The sequence below is a fragment of the Globicephala melas genome, chromosome 8, assembly GCF_963455315.2.
Source record: "Globicephala melas chromosome 8, mGloMel1.2, whole genome shotgun sequence".
In the NCBI taxonomy this organism is placed as follows: Eukaryota; Metazoa; Chordata; class Mammalia; order Artiodactyla; family Delphinidae; genus Globicephala; species Globicephala melas.
In genome coordinates, this window is record NC_083321.1 from 87,395,274 (window position 1) to 87,416,855 (window position 21,582).

Here is a 21,582-nt window from a genome sequence, read left to right on the forward strand (position 1 = left end):
GGAACCTAGAAAAATGGTACAGATGGACCGGTTTTCAGGGTAGAAGTTGAGACACAGATGTAGAGAATAAACATATGGACGCCAAGGGGGGAAAGCCTCGGGAGGGTGGGGATGGTGGTGTGCTGAATTGGGCAATTGGGATTGACATGTATACACTGATGTGTATAAAACTGTAGACTAATAAGAACCTGCTGTATAAAAAAAATGAATAAAATAAAATTTATAAAAAAGAAAGGTGAATCAAAATAGATTTCACATATAGAAAATATTGATGAGCATTCATTGATTAAGTTGAAATATAGAACTAAGAAAAATCAACTATTAAGAGTAATTATTTCAGGAGAGAACTTAAATGTTAAACCTTGACATTAAAAACGTTGCATATTTTAAAGTTACCAAGAGAGTAAAAACAGTTCTCATCCCCCCCCAAAAAAAGTAACTATTTATGCTGACAGACGTTAACTAGACTTATTGTGGTAATCATTTCACAAGCTATACAAATATCAGATCATGTTGTGCACCTGAAACTAATGTTATATGTCAATTATACCTCAATTTGTAAAGTGACATGGAAGATAAGGAGCAAAGAAAAAATGAAGAATGTTAATTTCTGCAGCTTTCATAGTAAGAAATAAGCAATACTGTATTTTTTTTTTAAGTTTTAAAGACTGTCTGGCCTCCTGGTGTTCCTTTTTTTAAACCATAAAAGAAATATTTCAAAAAATAAAATACTCTGTGGTAGAAAATCTTATGACTATTTCAACAACTTTCAGTTTCACTTTAGGTTTCTTTTTTTCTGAGGTCAAGTAAAATTAAATCTAAATATCTATCAAGTAGCTCCCATAGTATGGTTTTCTTATTAAATTTTCTATATGTCAATTCTTACATTTGTATGTATATAAAGGATCACTGGAAAGATGGTCACCATTTAATGTTAATAATGGTAATTTCTGGTTGGATGGGAAGGATTTTTATTTCCTTGGTACTATGCTTTTTTCTGCTTCACTTGAGTTCTTCATAGTGAGATATATCATCCACAAAGTGTCATAATTAAGGCTATTATGAGGTTTAGAAATATGCCAAATTTTTTAAAGGAATGATGTCTTAAAAAGTAGTTTTCAGACAAGCTCTTACTGACCTTATAAAATAGAACAGTAATGGCAGGTAATAAAGTAGAACCTGAATACTATGAGGATCACTCTTCCCTAAATGAAGGTCTACTTTTTTTTTTTAATGGCTAATGAAAAACAAGAACTTTTAAAACTTTCTTGCAACAAACTCAACTAAGAAGGTATTAAAAACACAGCACGTTTATTTAAACTGTTACTCTTCATAATGCATTGAATCTTATTACAGGTCAATATCTTCATTCTATTACCTTATTGGGTACATTCATTTGTGTTATATAAACCTTCATTTAAAATTAAAGAATTAAAAGTACAGCTAAGAACACAGTCATGATCTGCATGAGAGGATTCACCATCATGCACCCTAGTCCCTAATGTGGTTATTTTTTCTGTTTCCTGGGCCTCTCGAGCTTAGACTTGTTTTCATTTCAGAGAAAATAAAGTAGCTCTGCTGAGCTCTACTCCGCGAGGGCCCAGCCGCTGCACTATCGGTGTGTGTTGACCCAGTGGTACCTGTCCACCCGGTGCCCAGCAGCAGGCCTGTGACCCTTAGGGATCTTATGCAATGCATGATAAGCATTTCCTAGGAGGCCCATTCGGCCATCCCCCATATTGCTTTTGTGGGGGATATGGAACCAAGATTGAAAGGGCTGTTTCAAGTTTTCAACCTGGGGAGAAAAAAAGAAGAAAAAAGGAGCATGATGATTTTCTGTAAACTGATAAGCCACTTCTAAGGATTAAATATAAACCCATAACTCACAGGTTCAACTTTTCAAAAGCATAGGAAATACAAATGAATAGAAATCAAAGTAGATCCTTATCTTTGGAAAATTGAGTTGCATTTTAGGGTATGAAGTAAGTCACTTCATATCTTTTAACAAAATTCTTTAGTCCAACCAAGAATTTTAAAAACAAAAAATTTAAAAATTTACTCAAATTAGTATATATTCCTGTGTTTTCTCCTACCTGATCCCCGCCTCGCTCAACCCAAAACTATCTAATCACAATCTCTGGGGTTGAGGTCTAGAAACATCCATCTTAAACATCTCAGATGACCAATATAAATGTTTTGCAGACTACACTTTCAAAGGACATTGTTCTAAAAGAATATAGCTGACTACAGATCTGATCCTTAGATTAAGAAGATCTCTCTAAGCATAAAAATAGAATTAAGGGCAAACATTTTACTACATAATTTTAAACTTTACATATAGAACTAAATATAAACTACATATATAGTTTAGAAAACTAAACAAGCTAGGGGAAAAAGGTTTTCCAGTAATATGACAAGGGGTTAAAATATTTCTAACCTTTGAAAAGCCTTTAATAACACATTAGGACCTCAAATGATAAATGGGTGAAGGAGAAAAAATTCATAAGACAGTAATTAACTACAACACTTAGGTACATGGAGTTTTTGTTTTAATGTTTAATTTAATTAATAAAAATGATATTTTTCAATGAGAATACCCAATTTTAGGGAAAATGATAAACACTTTCACATAGAGCTGGTAAGACTACAAACAAAGACATCTTTCTAGAAGGTACTTTGTCCTGTGTTAAGAACTCATAAAATATTCATACACAATGACCCAGTAATTATATGTCTGAGAATCAAATCTCTAGAAATAACTTAGAATTCTGACATCTCTGTAAAAATTAGCTTTTTTAATATCACAACAATGTGAAAACAACCTAGATGTCTTCCAATAATACATTAGCTAAATAAATTATAAGGGAAGCAAATGATTTAAAATGTAAAATATTTAAATTGCTTTAACGTGTCAATACATAAGTGATTAAGAAAACAAATTTACATACATACAAAGGGTCAGAGATTCTCCCTAAATCAGTGTGCACTCAGCCAAGTAGAGGGTATAAAGAGAGAGAAGGAAGAAAAAAAGACAGAAAAGGTTTTGCCAGAATATTATTATTGTGATTTTAATCTTTATAATCTTTCCATATTTTCCAATTATTTGTTTCTTTGCTTTTACAGTGAGCATACTCTTTTTAGAATTAGAGTAGAAAAAAAAATGTACAGAGAAGAAATGGAGAACAATTTACCTGATAAATACTCTTTGGATTTCTGACTTTAGGAATTATCTGAGGTTCTTTGTTACAACTTTCTTCATCAGAGGAAGTGCCAGAGGAGTAGTCTAATGTGGCTCTATTAACAGCATCACTGATTTGTTGGGATAATTCCCATTCCTCCCATCTGTCTTTGAAAGAAGCAATTGTAAATGGATGATTTTTCTCACCATACCTAAGTAGGAAAGGAAAATAAAGCATTCATTAGGGATTCAAATTCTCACAGGTTTTATCTCTAATCTTTTCTGGAAACAACTCAGTAATTTACAAGAAGAGTTACTTTAAAAAAAAAGAAAACAAATTCTCAAAGCTTGGCCAAGATAGTGGAGTAGGAAGATCCTGGGCCTACCTCCTCTCATGGGCACACCAAGATTACAACTATCTAGAGAGCAACTATTGATGAGAGACTGGAATCTAGCAGAAAAGATTTCTACAACTAAAGTTATAGAGAAGGAACCACAATGAGACCAGTAAGAGGGGCAGAGTCATGATATAGGTCAGACCCATACCCCTGGGTGGGCAACACACAAGTGGGGGGCTAATTACAGTTGTAGAGGTTCTCCCGAAGAAGCAATGGGTCTGAGCCCCACATGGAGCTTCCCAGACCAGGGATACTGTACCAGGAAGAGGAGCCCCCAGAATGCTTGGCTTTGAATGCCAGTGGGGCTTACTTTGGGAAAGTCAGAGGGCTGTGGGAAATAGAGATGCCACTCGTAAAGGGCCCACACAAAATCTCCAGGACCCAGGGCAGAAGCAGTAATTTGAAAGGAGCCTGGGTCAGACCCACCAGCTGATCTTGGAGAGCTTCCTGGAGAGGCAGGGGGCAACTTGAGCTCATCCTGGGGACACAGACACTGACAGCAACCATTTTGGGGAGCTTGTTCTACCACGTGGACATTCGTGCTGGCAAGCGCCATTTTGAAATCCTTCCTCTAGCTTATTAGCACCAGGACCCAGACCCGCCCATCAGCCCTTCAGCACCAGTGCTGAGATGCCTCAGGCCAAGCAACTAGCTAGGTGGGAAAACAGCTCCACCTACTAGCAGGTACACGGCCTTAAGACCCCCTGAGCCCACAGCTGCCCCAGGATGCAGCACTGTCCAACAGAGGGCCCAGGGCCTGGCCCCACACACCAGTGCACCAGCACTAGCCCCAGGACCCACAGGGCCCTGCAGGCAGAGATCCCAGGACCCAGCTCTGCCTACCAGTGGGAAGGAATCGGCCCTAGGATACCCTGGACCCTGACCCCACCACCACCAAGGAGCCAGGGCCAGCCCAGGGAGGAACCTCACCCACGAGTGGACATCCTCAAGACCCCTGGGCCCTGGCTTCCCAGCCCACCCACCAGCAGGCTAACATCAGCTCCAAGATCACCTGAGCCCAGACCCCATCTGCCAACAGGCCAACACTAGCTCTGAGACACCTTGGGTCCCTCAGCCAGCCATTCGGGGATCCAGCCCCACCTACCAGCAAGCAAAAACAAGCTTTGGGACACCTCAGACCCTGTAGCCAGCTATGTCAGGGAACTGCCCCACCCCCCCCCCCAGCCGGCCTATACCAGCTAACTCTAGGACCCACAGGCCCTGCAGCCAGAAATTTCAGGACTCAGCTCTAGTGAGCCAGTGAGCCAACACTAGCCCCTGCACCCTCTCAACCACCGCCCAACCCACTGGCAGGCCAACACCAGCTCCAGGACACCGTGAACTCCTCGGCCAGCCACCTTGGGATCCAGCCCCATTCACCAATGGGCCAGCACCAACTCTGAGACACTCCAGAATGCACAACCAGTTGTATCAGGAACTGACCCTACCCACCAGCAGGCTGACACTAGAACTGGAAACCTCAGCCCCACAACCACCAAGGCCAGAACCCAGCTCTGCCCATCAGTGAGCCAGCACTAGCCCCAGGACCCCCTTCCCCATGGTTCCACAGCCAGTCTCCTAATGACCCAACCTCACAACCAGCAGCTGGCAGCCTCCATACATGGCAGGGCCCGGCAACCAACCAGATCGGGGACCAGCCCCACCTACTAGACCACCCACAGTAGTCAGTCCACCACAACATAAGGACCCACACATCCCACATAGGGGGCACCCCTAGAGCATATAGTTCTGGTGACCAGAGGGGAGTACACTGCTGGGATGCACAGGATGTCTCCTACAAAAGGCTACTTCTCCAAAGCCAGGAAATGTTATCAACCAACCAGATACATAGAAATAAAAACAAATTAGGCAAAATGAGGAAACAGAGGAACATGTTCCAAATGAAGGAATGGGATAAAACCCCAGAAGAAGAATTAAGTGGAGAAAGGTAATCTACCCAATAAAGAGTTGAAGGTAATGATCATAAAGAAGAACAAAGAACTTGGGAGAAGAATGTAGGGAAATAGTGAGAAGTTAAACAAAGAGTTAGAAGATACAGAGAAGAACAAAGCAGAACTGGAGAATTTCACTGAAGTGAAAATACAGTAGAAGGAATCAACAGTAGACTAGATGATACAGAGGAACAGATCAGTGAGCTGGAAGACAGAGTAATAGAAATCACTGAAGCTGAAACAGAAAAAAAGAATAAAAAGAAATTAGAATACTTTAAGAGATCTCTGGAAAAACACCAAGAATGCTAACATTCGCATTATAGGGATCCTAGAAGGAGAAAAGAAAAAGGGTCAGAGAATATATTTGAAGACATATAGCTGAAACCTTCTCTACCTGGCAGAGGAAACAGATATCCAGGTCCAGGAAACACAGAGAGCCTCAAACAGGATCAACCCAAGGAGGACCGCACCAAGATACATTGTAATTAAAATGGCAAAAATTAAAGATAAAGAGAGGATATTAAAAGCAAGAAAAAAGCAACAGGTTGCATGTAAGGGGACTCCCCATAAAGCTATCAGCTGACTTTTCAGCAGAAACTCTGCAGGTTAGAAGGGTGTGTTGCAGTATATTTAAAGTGATGAAATGAAAAACCTATGGCCAAGAATATTCTACTTGGCAAGGCTTACCCTCAGATTTGAAAGAGAGATCAAAAGTTTTACAGATGAGCAAAAGCTAAAAGAGTCCAGCATCACCAAAGCAGCTTTACAAGAAATGTTAAAAGGGGCTTCGCTAAGCAAAAAAGAAAAACCACAACTAGAAACATGAAAATTACGAAAGGAAAAAGCTCATTGGTAAAGGCAAAATATACAATAAAGGCAGTAAGATCAACCACATACAAAGCTAATAGGAAGGTTAAAAGACAAAAGTAGTAAAATTGCCTAGATCTGCAATAAGTAGTTAAGGGATACACAAAAGAATTAGATGGAAAATATGATGTGAAAAAACAGTAATCATGAGGGGAGAGGAGTAAAAATGCAGGGTTGTTAAAATGCATTTGAAATTAAGAGATGAGCAATTTAAATAATCACATATATAGATTGTTATATATAAACCTCATGGTAACCAAAAATTAAAATCCATAATAGATACACAAAAAACAGAAAGAAATTTGAACATAACACTAAAGATAGTCATCAAATAACGAGGGAAGAGAGAAAAGAAGAAAGGAACAAAATAACTACAAAAACAACACCAAAACAATTAATAAACTGGCTGTAAGTACATACCAATCAATAATTACGTTAAACGTAACTGGAATAAACGTTCTAATCAAAAGATATAGAGTGACTGAAGACACAAAAACAATATTCATATATATGCTGTCTACAAGAAACTCACTTCATATCTAAAGACACACATACACTGAAAGTGAGAGGACAGGAAAAGGTATACCATGTAAATAGAAATGAAAAGAAAGCCAGGGTAGCAATACTTACACCAGACAAAGTAGACTCTAAGACAAAGTAGACTTTAAAACAAAAACTGTAACAAGAGACAAAGAAGGACATTACATAATGATCAAGGGATCAATCCAAGAAGAAGGTATAACAATTGTAAATATATATGCACCCAACATAGGAGCACCTAAATATGTAAAGTTAATATTAACAGAGATACAGGGACAACTTGACAGTAACACAATCATACTAGGGGACTTTAACTCCCCACTTATATCAATGGACAGATCATCCAGACAGAAAATCAAGAGGGAAACACTAGCCTTAAATGACACAGTAGGCCAAATGGACCTAACAGATATCTACAGGGCATTCCATCCAAAAGCAGCAGAATACACATTCTTTTCAAGTGTACATGGAACATTCTCCAGGACAAATCATATGCTAGGCCACAAATCAACTCTCAGTACATTTAAGAAGACTGAAATCATATTGAGCATCTTTTCTGACACAATGCTACAAAACTAGAAATCACTATAAGAAAACTGAAAAAAAAAACCCCACAAACATGTAAAGGCTAAACAATATAAACTAAACAACCAATGGATCGTTGAAGAAATCAAAGAGGAAATCAAAAAATACCTGGAGACAAATGAAAACAAAAACACAATGATCCAAAAATCTATGGGATGTAGCAAAGTAGTTCTAAGAGGGCAGTTTATAGTGATACAAGCCTACCTTGGGAAACAAAAGTCTCAAACAGCCTAACCTTACATCAAAAGAAACTAGAAGAAGACAAATAAAGTCCAAAGTTGTTAGAAGGAAAGAAATTATAAATATCAGAGCAGAAATGAAATAGAGACAAAAAACAAACAAAAAAATAGATCAATGAAACTAAGAGGTGGTTCTTTGAAAAGATAAACAAAATTGATAAACCTTTAGCCAAATTCATCAAGAGAAAAAGAGAAGGCCCAAATCAATAAAATCAGAAATAAAAAAGAAGTTACAAACAATAAAAAGATCACAAGAGATTACTATGAATAACCATATGCAAATAAAATGGACAACCTAGAAGAAATGGACAAATTCCTAGAACTGTACAATCTCCCAAGACTGAACCAGGCTGAAATAGAAAACATGAACAGACCAATTACCAGTAATGAAATTGAATTAATAATGGAAAAAAAAAAAAAAAGAAACTCCCAACAAACAAAATTCCAGAACCAGACAGCTTTACAGGTGAGTTCTAGCAAACATTTAGAGAAGAGTGAACACCTATCCTTCTCAAACTCTTCCAAAAAATTGCAGAGGAAGGAACACTTCCAAACTCATTCTATGAGGCCACATCACCCTGATACCAAAACCAGACAAAGATATCACAGAAAAAAATTACAGGTCAGTATCACTGATGAACATAGATGCAAAAATCCTCAACAAAATATTAGCAAATCAAATCCAACAATACATTAAAAGGATCATACACCATGTCAAGTGGGATTTATCCCAGGAATGCAAGGATGGTTCAATAACCACAAATCAATGCAATACATCACATTAACAAGTTGAATAAAAGATCCTATTATCATCTCAATAGATGTACAAAAACCTTTCAACACTATTCAACATTCATTTATAATAAAAACTCTCCACAAAGTGGGTATAGAGGGAACATCTCTCAACATAACAAAGGCCATATATGGTAAGTCCACAGCTAACATCATACTCATCATAAAAAGTTGACAGCATTTTCTCTAGGATCAGAACAAGACAAAGATCCCAACTCGCACCTCTTTTATTCAACATAGTATTCAAAACTCTAGACACAGCAATCTGACAAGAAAAAGAACAGGAATCCAAATTGGAAAGGAAGAAGTAAAACTGTCACTGTTTGCAGATGACATGATAGTATACATAGAAAATCCTAAAGATACCACCAGAAAACAATTTGGTAAAATTGCAGAATACAAAACTAGTATACAGAAATTTGTTGCAGAAATCTGTTACATTTCTACACACTAACAATGAACTATCAGAAAGAAATTAAGAAAACAATCTCATTTACCATCACATCAAAAAGAATAAAATACCTAAGAATAAATCTAACTAAGAAGGTAAAAAGATCTGTACTCAGAAATTTATAAAACTCTGATGAAAGAAACTGAAGACAAAAACAGATGGAAAGACATACCATGTTCATGGATTGGAAGAATTAATATTGTTAAAATAACCATAATACCCAAGGCGATCTACAGATTCAATGCCATCCCTATCAAAATACTAATGGCATTTTTCACAGAACTATAGCAAATAATTCTAAGATTTGTATGAAAACACAAAAGACCCCAAATAGCCAAAGCAATCTTGAGAAAGAACAGAGCTGGAGGTATCAAGCTCCTGCACTTCAGCCTATATTACAAAACTCTGGTAATCAAAACAGTATGATACTGGTACAAAAATAGACATATAGATCAGTGGAAGAGAACAGAGAGCCCAGAAATAAACCCATGCACCTATGGTTAATTAATCTATGACAGAGAGGCAAGAATATACAATGGGGAAAAGACAGTCTCTTCAATAAGTGGTGCTGGGACAACAGGGCAGCTACAAGTAGACAATGAAATTATAACAGTTTTTCACACATATAAACAATAAACTCAAAATGGATTAAAGACCTATATGTAAGACTGCAAACCACGTAAACCCCTACATGAAAACATAGGCAGAAACCTAATATAAATTGTAGTAATATTTTTTTTTGGATGTGTCTCCTAAGGCAAAGAAAACAAAAATAAACAAATAGGACCCAATTAAACTTAAAAGCTTTTGCACAGCAAAGGAAACCATCAAGAAAGCAAAAAGATAACCTACTGAATGGAAGAAAATATTTCCAAATAACATAACTGACAAGGAATTAATATCCACAATATACAACTCAATATGAAAAAAACAACAACAAGCAAACAACCCAGTCAAAAAATGGACAGATAGGATTGGTTCAAGATGACAGAGTAGAAGGACATGCTCTCACTCCCTTTTGTGAGAGCACCGGAATCACAACTAAGTGCTGAACAATCATCGACAGGAAGACACTGGAACTCACCAAAAAAGATACTCCCCATTCAAAGACAAAGGAGAAGCCACAGTGACATGGTAGGAGGGGTGCAATCACAATAAAATTAAATCCCATAACTGCTGGGTGGGTGACTCACAAACTGAAGAACACTTATACTACAGAAGTCCACCCACTGGAGTGAAGGTTGTGAGCCCCACGTCAGGTTTCCCAACCTGGGCATCTGGCAACGGGAGGAGGAATTCCTAGAGAATCAGATTTTGAAGGCTAGAGGGATTTGATTGCAGGACTTCGACAGGACTGGGGGAAACAGAGACTCCACCCTTGGAGGGCACACAGAAAGTAGTGTGCGCATCGGGACCCAGGAGAAGGAGCAGTGACCCCATAGGAGACTGAACAAGACCTACCTGCTAGTGTTGGAGGGTCTCCTGCAGAGGCAGAGGGTGTCTATGTTTCACCATGAGGACAAGGACACTGGCAGCAGAAGTTCTAGGAAGTACTCCTTGGTGCGAGCCCTCCAGAGTCTGTCATTAGCCTCACCAAAGAGCCCAGGTAGGCTCCAGTGCTGGGGCATCTCAGGCCAAACACTCAACAGGAAGGGAACCCAGCCCCACCCATCAGCAGACATGCAGATTAAAGTTTTACTGAGCTCTGCCCACCAGAGAAACACCCAGCTCTACCCACCACGAGCCCCTCCCATCAGGAAACTTGCACAAGCCTCTTAGATAGCCTCATCCACCAGAGGGCAGACAGCAGAAGCAAGAAGAACTACAATCCTGCAGCCTGTGGAACAAAAACCACAATCACAGAAAGACAAGATGAAAAGGCAGATGGTTATGTACCAGATAAAGGAACAAGACAAAACCCCACAAAAATAACTAAATGAAGTGGAGATAGGCAACATTCCAGAAAAAGAATTCAGAATACTGATAGTGAAGATGATCCAGGACCTCAGAAAAAGAATGGAGGCAAAGATCGAGAAGACGCAAGAAACGTTTAACAAAGACCTAGAAGAATTAAAGAACACACAAACAGAGAGGACCAATACAATAACTGAAAAGAAAAATACACTAGAAAGAATCAATAGCAGAATAACTGAGGCAGAAGAACGGATAAGTGACCTGGAAGACAGAATGGTGAAATTCACTGCTGTGGAACAAAATAAAGAAAAAAGAATGAAAAGAAATGAAGACAGCCTAAGAGACCTCTGGGACAACATTAAATGCAAAAACATTGGCATTATAGGGATCCCAGAAGAAGAGAGAGAGAAAGAACCCTATAAAATATTTGAAGAGATTATAGTCGAAAACTTCCCGAACATGGGAAGGGAAATAGTCACCCAAGTCCAGGAAGCGCAGAGAGTGCCATACAGGATAAACCCAAGGAGAAACATGCTGAGGCACATAGTAATCAAATTGGCAAAAATTAAAGACAAAGAAAAATTATTGAAAGCAGCAAGGGAAAAACAACAAATACCATACAAGGAAACTCCCATAAGGTTAACAGCTGATTTCTCAGCAGAAACTCTACAAGCCAGAAGGGAGTGGCATGACATATTTAAAGTGATGAAAGGGAAGAACCTACAACCAAGATTACTCTACCCAGCAAGGATCTCATTCAGATTCAATGGAGAAATCAAAAGCTTTACAGACAAGCAAAAGCTAAGAGAATTCAGCACCACCAAACCAGCTCTACAACAAATGCTAAAGGAACTTCTCTAAGTGGGAAAAAAAAGACAAGAAAAGGACCTACAAAAACAAACCCAAAACAATTAAGAAAATGGTTATAAGAACATACATATCGATAATTACCTTAAACGCGAATGGATTAAATGCTCCAACCAAAAGACACAGCCTTGCTGAAAGGATACAAAAAGCAAGACCCATATATATGCTGTCTACAAGAGACCCACCTCAGACCTAGGGACACATACAGACTGAAAGTGAGGGAATGGAAAAAGATATTCCATGCAAATGGAAATCAAAAGAAAGCTGGAGTAGCAATACTCATATCAGATAAAATAGACTTTAAAATAAAGACTGTTACAAGAGACAAGGAAGGACACTACATAATGATCAAGGGATCAACCCAAGAAGAAGATATAACAATTATAAATATATATGCACCCAACATAGGAGCACCTCAATACATAAGGCAACTGCTATCAGCTCTAAAAGAGGAAATCAACAGTAACACAATAACAGTGGGAGACTTTAACAACTCACATACACCAATGGACAGATCATCCAAAGAGAAAATTAATAAGGAAACACAACCTTTAAATGACACAATAGACCAGATAGATTTAATTGATATTTATAGGACATTCCATCCAAAAACTGCAGATTACACTTTCTTATCAAGTGCGCACAGAACATTCTCCAGGATAGATCACATCTTGGGTCACAAATCAAGCCTCAGTAAATTTAAGAAAATTGAAATCATATCAAGCATCTTTTCTGATCACAACACTATGAGATTAGAAATCAATTACAGGGAACAAAAAATAAAACACACTGACACATGGAGGCTAAACACTATGTTACTAAATAGCCAAGAGGTTACTGAAGAAATCAAAGAGGAAATTAAAAAATACCTAGAAACAAATGAGAGTGAAAACATGATGATCCAAAACCTATGGGATGCAGCAAAAGGAATTCTAAGAGGGAAGTTTATAGCAATACAATTCTACCTCAAGAAACAACAAACATTGCAAATACACAATCTAACATTACACCTAAAGGAACTAGAGAAAGTAGAACAAAAAACCTAATGTTACGGGCTTCCCTGGTGGCGCAGTGGTTGAGGGTCCGCCTGCTGATGCAGGGGACACGGGTTTGTGCCCCGGTCTGGGAAGATCCCACATGCCGTGAAGCGGCTGGACCCGTGAGCCATGGCCACTGAGCCTGCACGTCCGGAGCCTGTGCTCTGCAACAGGAGAGGCCACAACAGTGAGAGGCAGGCCCGCATACCGCAAAAAAAAAAAAAAAAAACAAAGCAAAAACCTAATGTTAGTAGAAGGAAAGAAATCATAAATATCAGAGCAGAAAAAAATGAAAAAGAGACAAGGAAAGCAATAGCAAAGGTCAATAATATTAAAAGCTGGTTCTTTGAGAAGATAAACAAGATTGATAAACCATTAGCCAGACTCATCAAGAAAAAGAGGGAGAGGACTCAAATCAATAAAATTAGAAATGGAAAATAAGTTACAACAGACACCGTAGAAATACAAAGCATCCTAAGAGACTACTACAAGCAACTCTATGCCAATAAAATGGACAACCTGGAAGAAATGGACAAATTCTTAGAAATGTATAACCTTCCAAGACTGAGCGAGGAAGAAACAGAAAATATTAACAGACCAGTCACAAGTAATGAAATTGAAACTGTGATTAAAAATCTCCCAACAAACAAAGGTACACGACCAGATGGCTTTACAGGTGAATCTATCAAACAATTAGAGAGGAGCTAACACCCATCCTTCTCAAACTCTTCCAAAAATTGCAGAGGAAGGAACACTCTCAAACTCATTCTGTGAGGCCACCATCACCCTGATACCAAAACCAGACAAAGGTACTACAAAAAAAGAAAATTACAGACCAATACCACTGATGAATATAGATGCAAAAATCCTCAACAAAATACTAGCAAACAGAATCCAACAAAACATTTAAAGGATCATACACCACGATCAAGTGGGATTTATCCCAGGGATGCAAGGATTCTTCAATATACGCAAATCAAGCAATGTGATACACCATATTAACAAACTGAAGAAGAAAAACCATATGATCATCTCAATAGATGCAGAAAAAGCTTTTGACAAAATTCAACACACATTTATCATAAAATCTCTCCAGAAAGTGGGCAGAAGGAACCTACCTCAACATAATAAAAGCCATATATGACAAACCCACAGCAAACATCATTCTCAATGGTGGAAAACTGAAAGCATTTCCTCTAAAATCAGGAACAAGACAAGGAGGTCCACTCTCACCACTATTATTCAACATAAAGTCCTAACCACGGCAATCAGAGAATACAAATTGCAAAAGAAATAAAACTGTCACTGTTTGCAGATGACATGATACTATACATAGAGAATCCTAAAGATGCCACCAGAAAACTATTAGAGCTAATCAATGAATTTGGTGAAGTTGAAGGATACAAAATTAATGCACAGAAATCTCTTGCATTCCTATACACTAATGATGAAAAATCTGAAAGAGAAATTAAGGAAACATTCCCATTTACTATTGCAACAAAAAGAATAAAATACCTAGGAATAAACCTACCTAGGGAGATAAAGGACCTGTATGCAGAAAACTATGACACTGATGAAAGAAATTAAAGATGATACCAACAGATGGAGAGATATACCATGTTCTTGGATTGGAAGACTCAATATTGTGAAAATGACTATACTACCCAAAGCAATCTACAGATTCAATGCAATCCCTATCAAATTACCAATGGCATTTATTTATTTATTTATTTATTTATTTTTGTGGTACACGGGCCTCTCACTGTTGTGGCCTCTCCCGTTGCGGAGCACAGGCTCCGGACGTGCAGGCTCAGTGGCCATGGCTCACAGGCCCAGCTGCTCCGCGGCATGTGGGATCTTCCCGGACCGGGGCACGAACCCGTGTCCCCTGCATCGGCAGGCGGACTCTCAACCACTGCGCCACCAGGGAAGCCCACCAATGGCATTTTTTATAGAAGTAGAACAAAAAACCTTACAATTTGTATGGAGACACAAAAGACCCCTAATAACCAAAGCAGTCTTGAAGGAAAAAAATGGAGCTGGAGGAATCAGACTCCCTGACTTCAGACGATACTATGAAGCTACAGTAATCAAGACAATATGGTACTGGCCAAAAACAGAAATATAGATCAATGGAACAAGATAGAAAGCCCAGAGATAAACCCACGCACTTATGGTCAACTAACCTATGACAAAGGAGGCAAGGATATACTATGCAGAAAAGACAGTCTCTTCAATAAGTGGTGCTGGGAAAACTGGACAGCTACATGTAAAAGAGTGAAATTAGAACAGTCCCTAACACCATATACAAAAATAAACTCAAATTGGTTTAGAGACCTAAATGTAAGATGGGATACTATAAAACTCCTAGAGGAAAACATAAGAACACTCTTTGACATAAATCACAGCCAAATCTTTTTTGATCCACCTCCTAGAGTAATGGAAATAAAAACAAAAATAAACAGATGGGACCTAATGAAACTTCAAAGCTTTTGCACAGCAAAGGAAACTACAAACAAGACAAAAAGACAACCCTCAGAATGGGAGAAAATATTTGCAAACGAATCAACAGACAAAGGATTAATCTCCAACATATATAAACAGCTCATGCAGTTCAATATTAAAAGAACAAACAACCCAATCTAAAAATGGGCAGAAGACCTAAATAGACGTTTCTCCAAAGAAGACATACAGATGGCCAAGAAGAACATGAAAAGCTGCTCAACATCACTAATTATTAGAAAAATGCAAATCAAAACTACAATGAGGTGTCACCTCACACCTGTCAGAATGGCCATCATCAAAAAATCTACAAACAATAAATGCTGGAGAGGATGTGGAGAAAAGGGAACCCTGTTGCACTGTGCGTGGGAATGTAAATTGATACAGCCACTATGGAGAACAATATGGAGGTTCCTTAAAAAACTAAAAATAGAATTACCATATGACCCAAAAATACCACTGCTGGACATATACCCAGAGAAAACCATAATTCAAAAAGACACATGTACTCCAATGTTCGTTGCAGCACTATTTACAACAGCCAGGACATGGAAGCAACCTAAATGCCCATCAACACATGAATGGATAAAGAAGATGTGGTACATATATACAATGGAATATTACTCAGCCATAAAAAGGAATGAAATTGAGTCATTTGCAGAGACGTGGATGGATCTAGAGACTGTCATACAGTCTGTCATACAGAGTGAAGTAAGTCAGAAAGAGAAAAACAAATATCGTATATTAACGCATATATGTGGAACCTAGAAAAATGGTACAGATGAACCAGTTTGCAGGGCAGAAACTGAGACACAGATGTAGAGAACAAACATATGGACACCAAGGGGGTACAGTGGTGGGGGGTGGGTGTGATGAATTGGGAGATTGGGATTGACATATATACACTAATAAGTATAAAATGGATAACTAATAAGAACTTGCTGTATAAAAAAATAAATAAAATAAAATTCAAAAAAAATGTTCAGAAGACCTGAATAGACATTTTTCCAAAGAAATGGACATACAAATGGCTAACAGGCACATAACGAGATGCTCAACATCTTACATTATTAGAGAAATGCAAATCAAAACAATGAGACATCACCTCACACCTGTCAGTATGGCTATCATCAAAATGTCTACAAATACCAAATGTTGGCGAGAACATGGAGAAAATGAAACCCTTGTACACTATCAGTGGGAATGTAAATTGGTGCAGCCACTATGGAAAACAGTATGGAGCTTCCTCAAATTAAAAGTAGGATTACCATATGATCCAGCAATATATATCCTAGGTATATATCCAGAAAAAAAAGAAAACACTCCTGGGTACATATCCAGGAAATTTGAAAAGATGCATGCACCCCAATGTTCAGGGCAGCACTATTTACAATAGCTAAGACAGAAGCAACCCAAGTGTCCATCAACAGATGAATGGATAAAGAAGATGTGGCATGTATATATACAACTGAGTACTACTCAGCCATAAAAAAGAATGAAATTCTGCCATTTGCAGCAACATGGATGGACCTAGAGAGTATTATGCTTAGTGAAGTAAGTCAGACAGAGAAAATCAAATACTGTACTATATCATTTATATGTGGGATCTAAAAAATAAAACATATGTATATAACAAAACAGAAACAGACTCAGCAGACATAGAAAACAAACTAGTGGTTACCAGCAGGGCAAAGGGAAGTGGGGAGGGGAAAGATAGGGGTAGGTACAAACTACTATGTATAAAATAAATAAGCTACAAGGATATAGTACAGCACAGGGAATATAGCTAATGTTTTATAATAAATTTAAATGGGGTATAATCTGTAAAAACTTTGAATTACTATGTTGTATACCTGAAACTAATATAATTTTGTAAATCAACTATACTGCAATTTAAAAAAAAAACAAATTGAAATGGCTTGACAGCAAAGCACATTGAGAGACATTATGACCTTCAGCTACTAATACTGCCGTAATTGGCAGGGGTCAAGGATTCTATAAAAGCTTTCTAGGAATTAACTAAGATAAAGTCAGACTACTTTCTTTCGATTCAACTGACGGACTGAATTGCTGTTGGTAAATAACTCCTCTTCCCCCTTGATACTGCCTATAATACTTGGACATTATAATCTACAGTTGGCAATATGATGCAGTGATTAAAGTCAAATTTCAAATACTATGCAAAAATCTTTGTGCTTCCCACTCCATCCACCCTAATTGGGAAGTCTGTGTTGTCTGATATAGTTTGCCTCTAGTCTTAGCCACCCTGTGCCCTCCCTGCTAATCCAGGGCTTTGGAGCATCACCTTTCACAAAGGTGCATAGAGCTGACTAAATACCCTAAGATTTCCAAGGGTCACAGAGCACACAAACTAACTCCAATGAGATTACTCACCTACAGCACACTTCAAAGGGATCTACCCATATGGTCATCTCCTTCGGAAGTCCCAGGTGAGAAAAATCCACGTTACTTTCAGCACAAGCCCTTTCTAGAATAGGATCTTTACTCTGATTATTGTTTATCCTGATACACCTTTAAAAACAAGGAAAGGGAATCAAAGACGTGGTGACAGGTACTTTAGCTGGAGAATAATGTTGTAGGCAAGAAACCCAATACACACAGCTCCCACCTCACTCCCATCTTTCCTCAACTCCTTGGCCACCCTCCAGTTTTACAGCAAGAGTAAAATACCGACTTTTTACACAGCAACTCAGAACATGGATTCCATTACTAAGTCACACCAAAGGTTCACTGTATAACCTTCAGGGTAAACACAAGTTAGAAATTGTTTAATCCACCTCACATAAAGAGGTTTGCTCTATAGTTTTTGACTTGTACTATTACCTACCACACCTCCTTTTTTCAAGTCCAAGTTCAAACAAATAAATTTGAGCCCATAAAATTTTCATTACTTAAAGGCTGCCAACAAAATCATTGCAGGTGTTTACTGCTAACTTCTTACTTCCCTTTGCCATGCATATCAACTCTCACCTGAAGCCTTGACCTTTAGAAGGGTGATCAGAGTGCCAGTGACTTCTGTATGTTTTAAACAAGATCGTCATCAACTTTTCTGCAAAGTCTTCTATCTGTTGTTTACTCAATTTATCATGTTTTTTTGCTAATCTTGTGACAAAGAAGACTGTTGTTGCTATTTCATCTCTCATGATTCAAGAAGAGTCGACAAGTAGGTCTGCAGCCATTAAAAGGAGGCAAGAGAAATTAAACAGAAACAAGGGTCTAACTTATTATCAACATGTAACTGCCATTTGGAAACTTTATATACCTTAAATTTAAAACAGAGGTCACTTGTTAGTCTTTAATGAACTAAAAAAAAGCACATCAATACTATCAATCAACAAAACAGCCAGGAACACCAATTCCTCAACTAACCTTTAATGATTTTCAAATCATTTGAATGATTTTCAAAGAAAAAAACATCTTTTAAATACTGTAATACACTTAAACAAATGAATCACTATGCAAATTAAATGCTTTTAAAAGTCTGGACATGGGACAGTAAATTACTCCAAGTACCAGTGTTGAAAACCTATTTACAGAGAGCAAAAACATTTCAGGATACAGTAGTTCCTAAAATGCGGCTCTCAGGTTGCACGCTTTAAGTAAAAGTTAAGATTAATCAAATATATATTAAACTTGCCAGCAAAAGCTCTTTAGCCCAACAGAAAGTGGGCCAGAGTTAGAAGACACTCTCACCACACTTGTTTTGTCAGTTTTAGGCTGCAGTTTATATAAACCTGGGCCCCCAAACCTGTTAGGTGTTAACCTTACACAGGTGCTGTCCTTTAGGATAATTGACAGCTTTTTCCAGGTCCCCATCAGATTGCTCCTTGGCATATGCAGAGTGGGTTCCTTACTTACAGTGTTTAAAGATCTTCAAACTGGATTTCTATCTTCTATTTTGCTCTTAAAGTCTTATCTTTTATGACATTGATTAAGAATCAAGCCTTCTCCTTCCATATCCTAAGAGCCTACATTCCAATATTTTTGTCTCTCATAACCATCAACATATTAAAGAAGTTTGTCTTGGATCTATTCTGAAACTAAAGACAACTCTCTTTTAATAGTCATTATATTGACTACACACATTTTTCACTAAAATGCTTATTTGTAAAATAAGTAGACGAGACCTCAAAGTTTATCTAGTCTCACTAGCTCTCAAAGCGTAGGTCGCTGATCACCTGATTTGGACCCATTGAGCTGCTTGTTAAAAATGCAGATTCCAGGACCTTATCCCAGATCCACTGAATCAATACTTCTGAAGGCATACCTGGGAGTCAGTATTTAACAAGTTCCCTCTGGTGATTCTTATACTCACTAAATTTAAGAACCAAAACACCTGGCATATGTCTTTAACACCCATCATAAGTGGTCATTCAGGTTCTCTGTCACTGAAAAAGAATTCATTCTCTTACAAGGAAGCCCATTTCTTTTCTAAAAAGTTCCAAATGCCAGGAGGTCCTTCCTCTCCTTGAGAAACTACATCCAACTCTTTGATTCCCTATATTTGCAGCTTATTTTTTTTCCTCTGGAACCATACAGATTGTATCTAATCCTCCACCACATGAAGACGCTTCAAATACTAGCTATTCAGCATCCCTTGAGACTCCTCTTTGGGGGCAGTGGCTAACTATTCTTAGCTTTTCCACAGTTCTTCCATAAACATGTTACTCAGATATTTCTCCATGCTCAGCATTCACATCTGGATGAGTTTCAGGTGCATCAGTAATCCTCTTTCAAAGTGTAAAGCCCAGAAGCCCAATGTTCCCAATGTGTGCTCTGCCATGACAGAATAGAATGGGACTGTTAACCTCCCTTGCTCTGAAAACTTATTTCTAGAACACAGCCTCAGGTGGCATTCGCCTTGGTGGTAGTGACATCATACCTCTGCTTCACGCTGAACTAGCACTCAGTCTTTTCCGCTAATGTTATTGTTTTTGTCACATCTTTCCTTCCTGCACAACATAATGCTTAAGAATATGGGCTTTGAGAAGACCTGAATAGACATTTTTCCAAAGAGGGAATGCAGATGGCCAGCAGGCACATGAAAAGATACTCAGCATCACTAATCATCAGGGAAATGCAAACCAAAACCGCAATGAGATATCACCTCACACCTGTTAGAATGGCTATCATCAAAAAGAACACAGGGCTTCCCTGGTGGCGCAGTGGTTGGGAGTCCGCCTGCCGATGCAGGGGATACCGGTTCATGCCCCAGTCCGGGAGGATCCCGCATGCCACGGAGCGGCTGGGCCCGTGAGCCGTGGCCGCTGGGCCTGCGCGTCCGGAGCCTGTGCTCCGCAATGGGAGGGGCCGCAACGGTGGGAGGCCCGCGTACCACAAAAAAAAAAAAAAAAAAAAGAACACAGGTAACAAATGTTAGTGAGGATGTAGAGAAAAGGGGATCCTTGTACACTGTTGGTGGGAATGTAAGTTGGTGCAGCCACTGTGGAAAACTGTATGGACGTTCCTCAAAAAACTAAAAATAGAACTACCATATGACCCATCAATTCCACTCCTGTGTATACACCAAAAAATACCAAAAACATTAATTTGAAAAGAAAACATGTGCCCCAGTGTTCATAGCAGCATTATTTACAATTGCCAAGATATGGAAGCAACCTACATGTCCATCAACAGATGAATGGATAAAGAAGATGTGGCATACACACACACACACACACACACGCACGCACACACACACACACACACGCACACACAATGGAATACTACTCAGCCATAAAAAAGAACAAAATTTTGCCATTTGCAGCAACATGGATAGACTTGTAGGGCATTATGCTAAGTGAAACAAATCAGAGAAAGCCAAATACTGTCTGATATCACTTATATGTGGAATCTAAAAAATTACAAAAACTAGTGAATATAACAAAAAAAGAAGCAGACACAGCTATAGAGAACAAACTAGTGATTATCAGTGAGGTGGGGGGAAGGGGCAATATAGGGGTGGGGGAGTGGGGGGCACAAACTATTGGGTGTAAAATACAGACAATATTTTGTAACAAGTGTAAATGGAAAGTAACCTTTAAAATGTATTAAAATCTTTTTTAATTTTTTAAAAATAAATTAAAAATTTTTTAAATATATGGGCTTTGGAGTCAGACAGTACTAGGTATAAATGGCAACTTTACAACTCACTATCCATGTAACCTTGGGCAACTTGCTTAACTCTTTTTTTGTTTGTTTGTTTTTTGGGTTTTTTTTTTTTGCGGTATGCGGGCCTC

General features: G+C 38.4%; 1 protein-coding gene across 1 annotated transcript; it reads right to left on the reverse strand.

Annotated features, from left to right (window-relative positions):
- Positions 1-1,612: 1,612 nt before the first annotated feature.
- BTG4 (BTG anti-proliferation factor 4) lies at positions 1,613-18,486 on the reverse strand. The gene is made up of 4 exons (XM_030836608.2): positions 18,314-18,486; positions 17,717-17,854; positions 3,192-3,390; positions 1,613-1,795 (listed from the first exon to the last, which is right to left on the reverse strand). Exons 1-4 carry the CDS (start codon positions 18,484-18,486, stop codon positions 1,613-1,615), a joined length of 693 nt encoding a protein of 230 aa, XP_030692468.2.
- Positions 18,487-21,582: the final 3,096 nt, after the last annotated feature.

Excerpts from the sequence above, each read along its gene's own strand:
- BTG4 (XM_030836608.2), bottom strand. The coding sequence starts at position 18,486 with ATGAGAGATGAAATAGCAACAACAGTCTTCTTTGTCACAAGATTAGCA. Across the intron at positions 3,391-17,716 it reads CCCTTTGAAGTGTGCTGTAG|GTATGGTGAGAAAAATCATC; the intron begins GTGAGTAATCTC and ends TTTCCTACTTAG. Across the intron at positions 1,796-3,191 it reads ATCCAAAGAGTATTTATCAG|GTTGAAAACTTGAAACAGCC; the intron begins GTAAATTGTTCT and ends TTTTCTCCCCAG.